This window comes from Varanus komodoensis, unplaced genomic scaffold (assembly GCF_004798865.1).
Source record: "Varanus komodoensis strain SLA01 unplaced genomic scaffold, ASM479886v1 scaffold4, whole genome shotgun sequence".
In the NCBI taxonomy this organism is placed as follows: domain Eukaryota; kingdom Metazoa; phylum Chordata; class Lepidosauria; order Squamata; family Varanidae; genus Varanus; species Varanus komodoensis.
Window position 1 is genome coordinate 47,003,108 of NW_025335941.1, and position 16,450 is coordinate 47,019,557.

General features: G+C 47.0%; 1 protein-coding gene across 1 annotated transcript; it reads right to left on the bottom strand.

Annotated features, from left to right (window-relative positions):
- Positions 1–4,182: 4,182 nt before the first annotated feature.
- On the bottom strand, positions 4,183–14,123 carry SHISA2 (shisa family member 2). Its single transcript, XM_044441798.1, has 2 exons — positions 13,811–14,123; positions 4,183–4,736 (listed from the first exon to the last, which is right to left on the bottom strand). Exons 1-2 carry the CDS (start codon positions 14,121–14,123, stop codon positions 4,183–4,185), a joined length of 867 nt encoding a protein of 288 aa, XP_044297733.1.
- Positions 14,124–16,450: the final 2,327 nt, after the last annotated feature.

The window sequence follows — 16,450 nt, forward strand, 5'->3', positions numbered from 1 at the left end:
GGTTTTACATTATAATACATGACATATGAAACACCACATCACAAACATTTTTAATACAACTCAAAGCATTTCCATTTGTTGTAAATTAATTTCTATTCTTGCAATGTATTCATTTTTTAAACAAGTAAACAAAACTATTCACCTGATTTTCATTTAAGTAACACTGCATGTGCAATGAATACAGTGAATTCTGGGAAAGAAATTTTTAAAAGTGCAATTCTATGCATGACTACTTAGACGTTCTATTGAATCCATCTGGACTTATTCCCAGGTAAGTGTGTATGGGACCACAGTCCAAGAGCACTGACCTTATTCTCAGCTGGAAAAAAAGCTAACATTAATCAGTGAGCTGATCTCGTAGAAGAAAACGAGTGGCCCTAAACCAACAAGCCACTCAAACGTTCAGATTCTTTTCAGGCCATCCACGGCTCTTCAAGAAGTTCCAAGCAGCAGCTGACTGTACAGACCTTACTAATCTGCCACTATAAGGCAACTGTAAAGGAAACTTTTTTTCACAAATGATTTAGAGCCATGGTGGTGCTTTGAAGATGATGGAAACAGGCAGGTGCCCTAATCCAATGACTTATGATGGGTTTTATGCTCACACATAAGTAAGTGCTGCATGGAGATCCTGGAATATACAGTGTTGGATCCTGCCTTCCTGCTAGTGGAAGGAAGTGGAATAATACTGGTGAAATAATTTCCCCTCCCCATTGCTCTCCCCCATGTGGCCCCCAAATCTGATTCAGTGTCCGGCTAAGATAACCCTCTGGTCCAATTTGGAAGGCATAGGAGGGCTGCCGGGAGGCACCTACAGTGGGGAAGTCCCGTAGCATGAGCTACAGAAGTAGTCTTCGGCATGTGCGATATTGCATCCAACTCACAAGGTTCTCTGGATCACAATACCCACATAAGGTGTGCGCTTTCACTCTTGTTTCATTGGCTGAGGGTATTTATTGTGCGTTTCTTACTTCTGCAGGTAACATGGGGTGGGGTGAGGAAGAAACAAAGTCTCAGCAGAGTGTCAATGTGTTGGTGTCAAGCTTCAGGAAAGAGAAGTATTATTTAATGAGAACACAAATCCTACAGTGCTGGACTTTTGACCATAAGCTGCACTAACAGTTAACACAGATGTTTTGTTTCTTTTAAATGGCTGCTGGAAACTTAGCTGACAATAGATGGAATCAGTCGGGTATATTACAGAATTATCCCTTGGGTCATGCTGGCTACTTGAAAATGTTCACTTCCCCATAGATATTAATTCTGATGGCATGAAGATGTATTTTCTTAAAGTAACTGCATTTTTACAAACAAATGGAAATCCATGAAGATGCCATGCCTGCTCCCCTCAGAAGCATTTAGTAGTCTTACTGTTTGTTTCCAATGCTTTTGGGTTTTTTAAAGAAGTCATCCTATGAGCTTCTTATTCTAGCTGTGCGAGGCTTTCTACATTCAGTTGCCTGGACAGATAACTTCCATTTGCATTACATATGAATCTTATTTTCTTGGGGTCCAAGTGAAACCACCAATATATTTGATATTTTGGGTTCTATTTAACTACTCTTACAAGGAAACTGGGCTGCAGTCCACCTGCCACTTGCGACTGCATTCCAAGGCAGGGGGGCAGAGTAACTTTCCACATGAGGGCCAAATTACATTTCAAAGAAACTTGGGGTGGGGGGCATTTTCCAGTGGTGAAGACAAAAGGGGAGAGGGCCAGAAATTAAAGGATGGAACAAAAGATCCAGGCATATCTTAGCTCAAGAGTCTTACTGCCAGTAATTCAGCCATAGTTGGGACGGGGGAGAGATTTCAAACTTTCAGAATGGGGGAGCAGAAAGTCAGCAAACCACAAGCTGATGTGTGGTTATGTAAAAGGGGTAGGCCATGAGAGGGGGTGATCATTTGTGGAACTCCAGAGGTTGGAACAGGACTCTAGAAGAGCTGCAGGGCCTGCACATTTGGATCCCTGTCCATGGATGACTATTTCTGAGGGCCCAGAGCCTTTGCAAAATAATGCAGTTTAACTTGAAAAGCACAGGTCAACAAAATGGAATAATTTAATAGGAATCAAAGCAGAGTATTCACTCTGATTCTTAAACCAGTTGAGGTAAACAATACTTCCTGCTTCTGACCGTTGTCAGGATCCTAGGAATGGCACACACATCTGAGGAGCTTTGGGCTTGTGTTTCTCAAACATCTGCCTTTCCATGCCAAGGAATAACTGCTCAGCGACACTGGGGTGGGGGGATTTTCAAAAGTGGTTTGCAAGGAGGGGATGCTCTTTGGAAGCAGGGGATCAGAAAACCCAGTATGTGTCTGCTGCCAGACATGCCTGAAGGAGCTTCTGGGATACCTGCCTCATGAGTTGAACATCAAAAGTGTCATCATTTCACGACCATGGCAAAAGATGATTTCCACCCTTATTTTAAGGGCAAAAACCTCTTCAGTGAGCAGGGTATCGGAAGCTGCCATATACAAGGCCGGGTGGTTCTTCCACCAACACCATCAACTCATTCTGCCATTTCTCAGGCGAAGGGCCGCTCCCATCACCAGTTACCTGGCCCCTTTTCTAAACTGGACATGTCAGGAATTGAACCCGGGGCCTTTTCCATGCAAGGAATATCTGTAAGCATTGCCCCCTGCCTATAATGTGAAGTTCCTAAGATTCTGTACAGTGCCTTGCCCAAGTATTCACACACACCCTTTGGACTCTTCCACTTTTTGATGTGTTACTACCTGGAATGAAATGGATTTAATTGGCCTTGTTACCACTTGGTGTACATGAGAAACCCAGGGCTGTGAAGCTGCAAAATATTTTTACTGTGGCACAAAAGCTCAGTAAACAGAAACAAACTGGCACTTGCTGGTTGCGTACAATTTACCTCTCAAGTTAATAGTGGGTATGAGCACCTTTGGCAACAAGTACAGCTGGGACTCTTCTTGGGTAAGTCTCTATCAGCTTTGTGCATCTGGGTCCTGCAGTATTTGCCCATTCTTCTGAGCAAAGCAGTTCCAACTGCCAGGTTGGATGGGGACTGTTGGCGAATAGCAGCATTGAAATCCTGGCACTAATTCTCAATCATTCTAAGACATTTAGGGTCTTCTTTCTAAACCACTTCAAACTTTGGTTCTAGGGTCTTTTTCCTCCTGCATTTATCCTGCATTTATCCCTGGTCCCTTGCAAGCGGAAAACAGTTTTCCTCTAGGATTGCCCTGTATATGGCTCCATCCATCTTGCTCTCACTCCTGACCAGGTTCCCAGGCCCTTTTGAGGAAAAGTGCTGCCGCAACCACATTTCACTGTGGGATGGTGTTCCCTGAGCAATGAGCGTGACTCTTACCATTCTGCAGCAAGGGCAAAAAAAATCCATTTGTACTTATTTATTAACCACACTAGCAGTCCTATACAGGACTCTGGGCTGTGACGTCATAGAACAGGGAGTGAATACTTATGCAGCCAACAAGTGCCAGTTTGTTTTTGTTTACTGCCACAATAAAAAATACTTTGTGCCTTCACAGTGTTCAGTAACTTGCGTCCATCGCTTGATAACAATACTATCTTGTGTATACCATGCGTTAATAATACCACTTCAATCTAGTTCAATTCCATGTTCTAAAAAAAATGTGGAAATGTCAAAAGGGAGTCAATTCTTCTGCAAGACACTGCAATTAACCAGGATTGGACTGCTTCACTTTCTATCCTCAGTGTGATTGTCAGTACAGCAATACGACATGTAGTTAGACTCAGGGCCAAGTGGTGAGAAAAGACCCTTCTAAAATATTATCTTGTGCCATGTTCCAAAACGTTCTCTCCATTGACTGTGAAGCATCTGAAGAGCACTTAATGGCTCGGGCATTTAATCACACACTCTTGTCTAACTGAAATGTAGGTGCCTCTTCATTATAATCCTTTGCCGCTGCGAAGCATGCACAGGAATGGAAGCATTATCAGGAGATGTTAATTCTAAGAGATATTTGTACAGGTGTTTTTGGCAACTGAACCAGATGAAAAGAAAACAGTTTATAAATACTGCCTGACATGCATGAGTCTTCAAAAACTATTTACAAATTAAGTTCAGCAAACTTTTCTTCCCAAAGTGTCCCCCTCTGCTCACAGTCTATTGTGGATATATCTCTTTTCTGCTTGTGTGCACACGTTTATTTTCCTGCTTCTTGAAGCTACACAGTCACTGCTGGGTACATCTTCTGTTCACTGTTGCTGTGAGGATAAGGAGACTGAATGGGCCTGTATCCACTCTGCAGACCATCCAGGAAAGGCGGCACAGGGGCCATGGGCATAGGGTCATGTTGCACTGCATACCCCACGTACTGTGGGTGCAAATATTGGCCTTGGTGAGGCACGATCTGTGTAGCTTGCTGGCAGTTCAGTACGGAGAAATTGGTTGGCATGTTGACGTACACATTGTTCATGGTCCCTTCCGGTAAGCAGCAGTTGGTTTGTGACCTGGTGGGGGGCGCCCTGGCCCCAGAGTTGGCGCTCGAACTAGAGCTGGCAGCAGTGCTTGACTGGCGCGAGGAGGAGCCCCGGGAGGTGCTGGCACTTGGGATCATGGGTATGGTCTCCATTATCCGATTACCTCCGGGAGCCCGGCTCTGCTGCGGCTCTTGCTTGGGTCGCAGGCATCGGCAGCAGCAGGCTGCTACCAGAGATCCCAGGATGATGAATGCAACAAACACGGACCCAACGATAAGGAACGGCACGTAAATGGGCACTGCCAACAGAAAGGAAACTTTTAAAAGACAGACCCAAACCAAATGCCATGCTCTAAAGAAACAAGCAGCAAGCAATGTGAATGGACATGCTTCGAGTAGGCCTGTAGCACAGGGCCTTTGTCAAAAAAGGCACTTCCTTTTCAGGCCCCCCTCTCCAAGCCCCACTACCCATCGGAATTCAAATACAGGGAGCCATGTTCTCATATCCTGTTCTTTCCCACTGCCATGCCACATCCTTGGCTGCCACTGGAACGGGTGAAACAAATGGTGTGGTGAAGTATTCTCATGCAACTTTCCATTCTTGCTTATTTAGAGGGGCGGGGATGGGAAGCAGAACAAGAGGATGCCACTTCTGGAGGCAGCACTATGCTTGGGGTAATGTCTAGTTCTGCCATCCGGTACACAGTGGACGGCTTCTACAGCTTTCATATAAAAATTCTCGAAGGTACCAGGAAGATACTCCACAAGTGTAGGATGTTATGTCAAAATATAATCAGGCATCATAACCAACATACAACTACTCTACCTCCAGTTTTGATGAATAAAATGTAATATAAAATGCATAACATGGTCAGAATTAACATTTGGCACTGCAGATACAGTATTTCCTAACTGGGCTCTTGCCCTGCCTTGTATAATTGAAAAAGCCACAAGGCATTCTTTCGCCCTGAGGGCAAAATTTACTTTCAGAGAAGTTCTTGGAAGCTGCATTCTAGTGATGGAAGGGCTCCCTGAAGAATGCTGGGAACAGTGGGGCTTTTTGCTGTCTAAAGACTTGCACCCTAAAGCTCTTACTAGCATTCACTAGGCCTTTTGACCTTTTAGAATGAGGACATACTGCACAAAAGTATGGAAACCACCAAATGATAAAGGATGGGGGGAAGCAAGGTGGGACAAAGGGAAGGAGCGTAGCCATCTGGGAAACTACCCAATAGCCAAATTTGGCTCCTAGAACTGAGGTTGCCTACCCTGGGCTAAGAGAACAAAGAAGGCCACATTACTCCAAGAATTAAGACTGCAACTGATGGGTGGAGTATATCCTAATAAATTCAGTAATGCTTACTTCTACATAGACACATATAGAACTGCACTGTTAGAAGTCTATTTACAAAAGCTATCTGAATGTGACAATAAACTAATAAAAAGCAAGGCTTTAAGGTGAAATTTGGCAGGGGGTAGTAATACCTGAACCACTGCTGTTGTGTGACCTTTATAGATTTCCATGGACTTGACCCTTATGCAAACCTCATTGAAATGAATGTACTGTCTACAACATGTGCTTTTTCCAGGAGTAAACAGCAAGAAAAATAAATAAAAGCAACCAGGGCTTTCTGTAAAAGAAGTTAAAGTGCAATGTTTACTTGTGCAATTCAATCATATAAATGTATTATTTGGAAGTGGTGCTTTTTCATTCATAATACAGTAGCAGGCTAGTTATATATGGAGTGCAATGCTATTTTGGACACCTTGTGTGTTAAGACTTTCCTTCTGTCTGGAATTTTGTTATGGATTTTCTCCTTTTAACTTGGAAGCAAAATTAATAGGAAAAAGTAGACTAGAATGCTAGTATGTTTGTCTCAGTCACGAATCATTTGAGATGTTCTGTGAAATGCTGCCATCTAGAATATTGTTGCTAATATGTTTGTACTTCCTACCAAAACAGAAGGGAAACACAGAATTCTGCCATTTGTATAGCCTAAATGAGCCGACATGTGAAATTACAGATGTGTCCAATGCTTGGCTTTTGCCACTTTTCTCAATTTCAGAAGGAAGAACTAAAGTACAGACAGTTTTTACACAAGTTTCCAGTTTCAGGATCATTTTACTTCCTTTTCCTTAAAAAACAAGTAAAGAACAATGTCCACTTATATGCTGAAGCCTGGGCTGAATCTCCCACAGCTCAGGTACTTTCCAAAGTACATCAAGGTAACAGAAGCAAACTCCATTTTATTCTTACAGCTGCAATGGTGCTATGATGTAAGGGAGTGTAAGGGTGCAAGCTATGCATTTTGCACAGAAAAAGGGTTCTACAACTTCTCACTTTCCCCAGCCAGCCCTGCTTGCTGGGTTATGTTGGAAGTTTCGGTACTTTTCTCTGGCAGGGGAATGCTGAGTGTTCCAGAACTTTTTTCTGGATGGGGAACAGAAAATACATAGATGCTAGCTCATCTTAAAAATAATGTGTAATTTGGCACCGAGAGTAACCAGCTTTTGGAGCTAAGTATTTTTCCTGGCAGGGAAAAGGAAGCAGTTCCTTCATGGGCAAACCTATGAGCTGGGCATTTTGTTCTTCACGGGAGGCAGAGGACAGCACCCCCCGCCCCTGCCCCATCTTCTGGCGAGCAACATACACTAAAGCATTCTTTAGTTTTGCATAATGGCTGAGAGACTAAATGAGGCCATCCCAGTGAGTCCAGATCTCACCTGGTTTGGACTACAGCTATCATTAGCATCGCCCTGCATGATCGATGGTCAGAAATGATGAGAGCTGAGGTCCAAACATCTGAAGAGCACTGTGGGCGGTTGCTACTTTACGTCATCCTGCTAGTCCCTCAGCCTCAGTCCTTGACCCTCATCTGCAATATGGGAAAAATGACACTGTCTTATTAGTCCAGACTGAAGATTAAATGAAGGCTAAATACCAATTCTTCACCATATTTTTAAACCATAGCACAAACACGTGGGGCCCCAATCAGGACCATGGCACAGAGCCAGGGGAGGCTTAAACTTTCCCACGTAGCCGTTTGTTCTTTCTAATTTGTCCCCTCCTACAAGCACTAAAAAGCAAGCAACTAGGCAAGCATTGGAAGGTTTGGTACCAATGGAGGGTTTGCTTGATTTTCAACCTCCATGCAGAGGACATCCTGGGAAAAGGGGAAAGTGGCAGGGCTGCATTAAATCTCCCACAAGCAGGTGTGGTGGTCCTGAACCCAATCCAGGTTCTGGGTGCTTACTTCAAGTAAAAGGAACATGAGTTGAACAGTACAAATTTAGCATACATGTGTTGTTTACTAGCCCTAAGATAATGTATGTGAAGCATTTGGGACACCCATTTTATTCATTATTATATTTATATCCTGCCTTCTTCCTACAAGGAACCTAAGGCAATTTACATAGTCCTCTGCCTGTCCATTTTTACACTCACAACAACCCTGGAAGGTAGGTTAGGTTAATCAGTTAGGTTCATGGTAGAGTATAAAGCAGAATGCAGATCTCCCAAGTCCCAGGCCATGATTCTAACCTCTGTGCCACACTTTCTCCGTTAAGAGTAAACTCGTAAGCTCGGGTTGGATCTTCTGCCCACATGACAGGACTTCCTCATCCTCTCCTTGATCCCTGCAGCCACTGCCCACCCCAAGTTTCAACAACCCTCCAAAGCTGATGTTGGGATGGCTGCAAAAGGGAGCGGGAAATCTGTTCTGCCCATGCTATGCTGGTGGAATAACACCACTGGATACAAGCCATTATGGCCAGAGTCTAAAATCACCTGGCTGGTGGATGCGAGCATTCAGTTAGGTGGTGCGCATAATGCCTCGTGCTACTTCCTTCCAGTGTTCCTTCCGGAATGAAGGCAATTGTGCTCAATCATGTTGAGCTTATCTAGACCTTTAGAGCCCAGATACTAAGCTCTGCTTAGCCGCCAAATAAGTAACATCATTATTTCCTTTCCTTTTCCTTGGATATACCAGTATCACCAGTAGCCTTGTGAAGTCATGAATTCTGTAACAAATTTAAGGAATCTTAGTCAAATAATCCTCTGACTTACAGCTGACTATAGACATAATTTATTATATCTGCACATGAATAAACACAGTGGATGGGATCCAAATTTGGGCACACACAATTCGGTTGATGGGACTGGGCTTCTCCCACCCTGTCCTATTTGTCATGGCAGCCTTTCCAGCCCACTAAAACACTGCACAGAGGAATAGAGGACCCTCTGAATAGTATGAAATGGATCCTCTGAATAACGTGAAAAGGAATATCCAACCCAAAAGTTCTGCAAGAGAATAACTGATTTCAGATGACACTCACATCACAGTAAGTAAGTGTGTGTATGTGTGAAGGGGGGGGGGGCATCCCCACCACTTGTGTGAGAGCAGAAAGACCCTAATGAGCTGGCATTTGCTATTTATGATTTTTATCATTGCTTGCATTATATAAATCTTTAAATACTGCTCAAATAATTGGAAGTGGGAAATGTAAGCATTAAAATATTTCTGAAAACAGTATGTCATTTAACTAGCTAACCCCAGTGGAACTCTGTCAGGTTCTGGCTATAATCCATCGTGCAAGCACTTTGAAACACATTTAGGTTAATGGCTTTACTGCACATAACCATCTTGAATTGCAACAGGGTGTTTGTTCTTTCATCCACATTCTCAAAAGTACTGTATCTCTCTGCCCAGCAAGTAGACATTTCGGTATACTGCCTGTAATGTTATACTGCAGCCTGTCCTAACCAAGTGCAAGCTACAAATCCCCAGAGAGCATGGTGTTTGCCATCCAGCACATCTGGACACAGAGTCATAGACCATGCCTCAGGAGGGTGCCATGTTGGAGAAGGCTTTCCTATAGAATCAGTCTATGGGAAGATGGATTACAGAGCTCAACTCCAGGAGGTTTGGAGTCTGACGAGGCTGCCATGGTCTCCTAAAAATAATTTGATAATGTATATACAGAATGAAGACATGGTTCAACCATCCTACTGATTTCAGTGGGAGATTCCAACAGATGCTCAGCTGTGCACTTATGCCTTTCACTCTGAAATCAGTAAGATCTGCAATGCATCAGAGATAAGGCCAGTTCCTGGGATGCATGCCTAGTTACATGCATGTAATAATTTGTTTTAAAGTTATGATTGATTGATTATTACATTTATATTTCCCCCTTTTTTGCTCTTGCAAGTAACCCAATGTGGCTTCTGCAATCTTCCTTCCCTGCACTTTATCCTCACAATACATCTGTGAGATAGATTAGGCTTAGAGTCTGTGACTGGCCCTAAGTGACTCAGTGAATTGCATGGCTGAAGGGAGTCTCAGACCTGGACCTCTCAGGTCCCAGCCCAACCCTCTTAAGTACTACACCATTCTGGCTTTCCAAAACCAGCAACCTCAAAGTGCTTCACTTTGGCTGACTCCTGTCCTTCATAAATAGTTTGGCCTTGGTCATGCCCCATATAATCAGGAAACCTTTTTCCATGACTGATGTATAAAGGAAGTTGTTTCCTTTGAAATCCCCTTTCCCAACATGCAACTTCACACACATATCTCATCTCTTTTAGATCTCTGGCCTTCATGATCTTCTTCAGAGATAAGCAAATGCCGTTTCGATAGCTAGATGTCAGAACCTTGAACCACGTTACTTGAAACAACATGAAGTTAACCTGCAGTCTAGAAAGCAGGCTGACTAGTGCCTTTTGAAGTTAATTGGGTTGTTCCAAAGCAAATGCCTTGTGGACTTGTGATACCGATGGTGCTCTTAGATGATTTGGGTCAGAAAAGTTAGGGAACAAAAGGATAAAGAGGCCACTGGAACTTCAGAGCAGTAAATGGGGCTTGGCTTATTGCTGTGAGAAACTTTTCTGAGATGTGGTGATGTGAACTGCTTACCAGGTAGCTTTGGAAAGAAGTTCTGGGAGACTCGTGGAAGTGGAAGTTGCAGGAGGGTTGGGCTAATCAGACCTCAAGTGTACGTACCCCTTTCAGGCATATCTGGATGGTGTGTGCTCTCTTGGCAGCCCAAGGGGAGCAATTTGAAGTAACTGCCCAGTTTCTAAGAGCTGAAAGGCAAAACTACTGCAAGGGCAGCCACCAGGTTGCATAGGCATGCAGGCACAGAAGTGCTCCCCCAGAATTTTTAAATTTCTCTTCCTTCCTCCGTTTTGAGAAATGCAAGGTTTCCCAGCTGTTGAGTTTTAGGAAAGCAAAGGGAAAGTTTTTGCTTCATGGTCTGGAAAAAAGTAACACCAATCATTTCCACTGATCGTGGAAATCCAAAGTAAGATTATTGCTGCATTTTATGCTGGCCTGTTTTTGAAGACTGTTTGGAAACTGCCTCTACTGCATAATCAGTGGCCATGTTATGGGGTGGGAGAAGGTGACAGGTGTGTTCACATATCACACTAAACCACCCTGGGAATTAAGCCACTTATGGTATATTGTTTGCTGGCCAATCCATGATATACCCAACAGATGGACGGGTGCACTGTGGGCTGTTCTCCCACATCGTCCTCTTCATTCCTCTAGCCGGCATGCCAATATCCTTCACAGCAGAACACGTCTTGTCTCCCTTTTTCCACTCTGATCACTACACCTTTTCATTCCTCCTTTCCACCTTTTTTAATCTTTGGAGCCCCCCAAAAAAGAGTTGGTGTGTTTCTTTCCAGCCCATGGAAGATGTGCGACTGTGTTCATCATCTTCACCATCATCTCCTCTTTCTTTTGCAAGTGCAATAGCAACAGTGACAAGGCAAAGATGCCTATTAGCCAGCCTGCACAGGGTTGCAGAAGCCTGGGAGAGACGCAGCACTAAAACTAAGAGAAGGGAGAGACATAGCAAGATATCAGGAGCACCAAAAGGAGGAAGCAAAGGAGGAAATGCACTAAAAGCAGGAGGGGGCAATACCTCCCCTTTGGCAATGTGACCCTCCAGCTCTTAAATGCTGAACTGACATTTCTCAGTGTCTTCCACTTTTTCAAGACTTCTCTGATTCTCCAGTTATTCCAGAAAGGGGAGGTATTAATTCTCCCTGCTCCAGGTTTTTGCAGTACTTTCCCCTGCAGCTACTGTTGCAGTTTACTTTCCTTCCCTAAACCTTAGACAAACCTACAGAAATGTCTGCAAATTTATTGGCTGGAAAGTAACTGAATAGGAAATTTGTGCACCTGCATTAACTGCTCCATTACTGCAGGTGTGCCAGTTGTCCTCCCATTTGCTTCCTAGACCTTTCATTGTTGAAAATGTCCCTTCCATTTCATTTCCAGTCATTAAATGTGAATATACAGGTGCCTTATTTTAGAACTGCCAGGGAATCACAGTAACTACAGCAGTAAGTGCTCTGAAAAGGAACCATGAAAAGTGGAAGAATCAATAGTGGAGAGTAGTTAGAGAGGCAGGGAAGTGTTTAAAAGGTGCAAGGTACTGAACTGTCAGCACTTACAGTCAAGGTGATTACATCACCCAGAGGGAGATATTTCTCCCACTTGAGGCATTTTCTTTTGCTGGTTTCCCCTGCCCCTCACCTTGTCAATTATCCCACTTCACTGCTTTCTCTGACAACTGAAACAGACAAGACAATTGACCAGGCAAGACTACACCAGAAAGTCATCTGTGCACTTGCAAAAGACTGACAAAGGAAAGAAAAGAAAAATCCAAACCCAGTTGCACATTTTTAAGGCACTAAAACATTTTAAAAGCTAGGGAACAAATGATGGACCCTCCAAATTGGTGGATTGGCAATCACTGTTAAAAGCGAGTGGCACAGGCATTTCTGCTATGAAGTCGTTCTGTAGCTGGTTGCCACAACCCGCCATAAAACCGCTTTCCCAGGTCCAAGCAACTTGGCAAGCCACCATGAGGTTGTGAACAAACCTTAAACAAGTTATGGGTTCCCAGAGTGATTTGTGGAAAACTAAGCTACCATACTGAAACTGTGCTGGTTCATACAACATGACTACCCACTTTGATTGATCACCACTGGTGGGTTGTTGTATTATATGAATCAGGTGCTCTCATATGAACCCAGGTCTCATCCTAGCCCCCTTGCCAATCTGTTTTTGGGTCCAGTTCAAAGAAAGCCCTTCATGGGTTAAGACTTGAATACTTCAAGGCCTCCCTTGCCCAACATGAACCTACCCAGTCTCTGACTCAGCTTCAAAGGACCATCCTTCTTCAGAGAAGCCAGAGGTGGTTGAAGTGGCACAGGCCTTTTATGAATCAGTCCGACATTTATGGAATGTTCTCCCCAAGGAAAGTGACCAACTTTTTGTTGCCAAAGACACACTTACTTTCCCAGGCATTTGCATATTAGCATCCAAATTGCGGTGGGCTACATCTATGATGTTCCTTCTAGGGTTTTTTAATTTACGAAAGAACTCGCCCTTGGCTCTAAGAATGAATTGCACATTTATTTAAATTAGGTGGAGAACCTAACCTGAGAACCCTGAATATCATAGCACCAAATGGCCTTGCAGATTTTCAACAGAGTATTTTTAACCCTTGCTTTTGAACTTAATACCAGTGCATTTGGGGGTACAGTCCTGCGTGTGTTTAGACAGAAAAAGGTTCTACATCCCCCAACATAGCTGAAAGTTGTAGAGCTTTTTTCCATTTGAGCACACATAGGACTGTACTCTTAAACTGTGCTCCTGAACTTAAAAGAGCTACAAGTTTTCATTTTGAGCATGACTGACAATCTGTCATAACCTGTTGGTGTCTAAGTGAAGCAAGGATGAATTTGGGGGAAGAAAGGGTGAACTAGAATACAGATCACTCTATTTAAAAACTGCTGCTTGTCATCCTTCAGCAACAACATCCATGTGCACCCAAAGAGTGTGAGTAGCCCAGACACACTTTTTAGCATCATCTGTGAATCTGCCCTCAGACCACTTACAAATTCCCCTCATTTATTTATTTACTTTTGAATGCAAAGCTGCACTGGTTTCAGTCTGCACTTGCCATTTTTGTTAAAAACAGTTCTTTCCACGCCACAGCACCAGCATTAAGCAGCACCGCAGGCCAGGCGCTACAAACATGGGTTGGGAAAACACCCAGATTCTCTCCATGTGCTCCTAGTTTTGTGGCAGCAAAGCAGGTGGGCTGCCCTTCACTTAGAGTAATTCCCACTGAACTCAGCGGAGCTTAGGCATGGCATTGCACTGGCGGGAAGAAAACCGGGCTTACGTGCACAGACAACTTGTTGGCATAATGGAGCCAACAAGGCGGCGCTAAGAGACAAGTGCGGCTTCAGCGGGACGTGTCTGGGGAGTGGGTGCGGAGACCCGCCTGTCCTACACCGCTGGGCCAAGCCAGGCTCCACAAGTCATGCAGAGGCGAGACCAGCGCTTCGTACCTGCTGCGCCTTCCGGCAGGTCCTTGTCCGGCCGGCCGTGCTCGGCTCCCCCTTGCTGCCGGTCGTTGTCGCACACGCCCTGGTCCAGGCGCGCCTCCGGGCGGGAGCAGCAGTAGCGGAGCGCGCAGGTGCCGCAACAGATGGTGGCGTCGCCATCGTCGAAGTGCTCCGGACACTGGAACCCGTCCCGCCACGCCGCCGCGTCCTGCCAGCCGTGGCAGTACTCGCCGCTGGCCCGCGCGCCCCGCGCCGTCAGCGCGACCAACAGGAGCAGCGGCAGAGCCCGCCGGAAGGAAGGGCGCCCCCTCCGCATGGCACCGCGAGGGGGCGGCGGCAGAGCCGGGGGCCCGCCGCCGGGCCGTCCTCTCGGGTCTTGCCGCTCGCCGGGAAGGGGCCGCCGCGCCCGCGCGAGGCGCGTGGCTCCGGGCGCGACGAGCTCCAAGCGAGCCCTGGGCGTGCGTGCCGAGGGCACCTGGCTGCGCCTGCGGCTGTGCGGCTTGTTCTCTTGGCCGGGGCGTCGCGGGCACCCTTTGCTTGGGCGCCGGGTCAACGCACGGACTCCGGAGCGGCCAGCCACCGACTCCGAGGCGTGCGAGGAACGGAGTCGTGCAATCTCCGGGCAAGGAAGGCGTCCCGGTCTGCAGAGGGCTCAGTCCGACTGAAGCCACGCGGAACAGCCCACCCGGTGGTTAGGGGGCAAGCGAGCGGCAATTACGCCCCACGCGCCCGCGGGGAATCTCACCCAACAAGCCCAGCGGCATCCAAGACCTCTCCTAGGAGGAGGCGCTTTGCCGTGGAGTCATTTGCTGCTGCCGGCGGCGCCTCCCCAGTTCCGGGCCCTCGGAGAACAGTTGGCTGTTGAGAAGCCGGCGCGGGACTTGGTTTCTCATGTGTCCGAGGCGAGCCGCAGAGGCAGCGCCGGCAGGAGGCGTAAAAGCGGCGAGGGAAGGAAGCGAGGTTCGGCTTCTCGAGGAAGACACTTCAGAGGAACTCCCCTCCGCCGGCGTAGCCGTCACTCGCTCAAGTCCTGCAGCGGGCAGGACGCCACAAGCGGGATTCTGGAGGGTGGGCGATGCCCCGGGCAGGCGGGACGGAGCGATGCACTCCGGGAACGTGGTGCACGGGCCAGGTCCTTGCGGGGGTGCGGGTCTCGGTCGTGGGCGGCTGGACGAGTCAGCGGGAAAGCCGCCGAGACGACGGGTCTGCTTCCCCTCCCGCGCCCACTCTCCTTCCAACCGCGTCTCCCGGCAGGGATGCGTCGTCGGCTGCTTCGCACCCCCCCTCACTTCCCGCCTCCCCGAGCCCGGAAAGGAGGGACGTCGCTTATCCAAAAGCAGTGTGCGGAGCTAGCCACGCCAGCGCAGCTTCGCGAGGGACTCGCTACTGGCCAGCGCGGCGCAAGAAGCGGAGCTGCCGGGCAGGAGAGGCGCGAGGTGGCGGCGCGCGCGATGCGTCTCTCCCGGGTCTCCTTTTCGCCACTTCCTTGCCCACGCCAGAGACTCCCCTGTCGGCCGCCAGCTCGTCGTCCTCTCTGGCCGCTCACTTGGCGAAGCCAGCCGGAGCCCTCCCGCCTCTCCTGCGAGGAGACAACGCGGGCAGCAGCGCCTGGCGCTACATCCAGCCAGCGCTCCCCGAGGCAGGAGCCGAGTAGCAGCCCGCAAAACTCGCGACGCGGTTCTCCTCCGGAGCCGGTCGCTGCTGCAGCCAAGAGCGACCGGTGCGCGCGGGCTCCCTCCACGACTCCTGCGCTCACTTGCTTTCTCTGTTGTTGTTATGGGCACCCTGCACTCTCTCGGGCGCGCATGCGCCTGGCTGCTGGCTGCGCTCGCTCCCCTCGTTCTGAGCGGAGAGCTTCTCCCAAGGACGGTCCGCGACGTTTTGCTGCCTAACCCAGGAGAGAAAATTGCACCCCGCCGCAATACACACGCTGTCATGTAGTATTCAGGGGGCGGGCCCAGGTTCTTCGTGAAACTCAGGGGATCGCTTGGCCCAATCACAAGCTCTCCGCCTAACTTACCTTTCGGGATTGTTGTGAGGTTAAAATGGAGAGGGCGAAAAGGATTGTGTGAGCCCTCATTCAGAAGAAGTCAACCCTAGCATGCAAAAGGACCACCTGTGCGTGGTATTTTTTAAGACTAGGCACGCATGGACATTCCATGAACAAAAATACCATGCATCCAAGGACAGCTAATGGCCCCCTTGGCTTTTGTCTATTGAGTAGTGTGTGAATCTAAATTAAAATGCCTTGCTTTGAGATTAAATTTACAGAGACCTTGACAAACCAGCTAAATCTGCAGTTCTGTGTGCACTTACTTGACAGATATTGACCACAGTAGAACTGACTTCTTGCATAGCATTATTGTGCTCTCTCTGCCACCTTCTCAAAGTTAAACATAGCCAAGTCCTTCCGTCTTTCTTCCTAGCACTTTGTTTCCAATCCCGTGATTATCTCTGTTTTCATGCCAATTTATCTGAATCTTTCTTGAAGTGTGGTGCCCAAAACTTCATTCAGTGTTTGAGGGTGAGGTCCAAACAACACAGACTACAGTGGATCAATTACTGCTCAGAATTTTGAAACTACACCTCTATTGATGCAAACTAAAATTGCATTCGCTTATTTTGCAGCCACATCACTCTGCT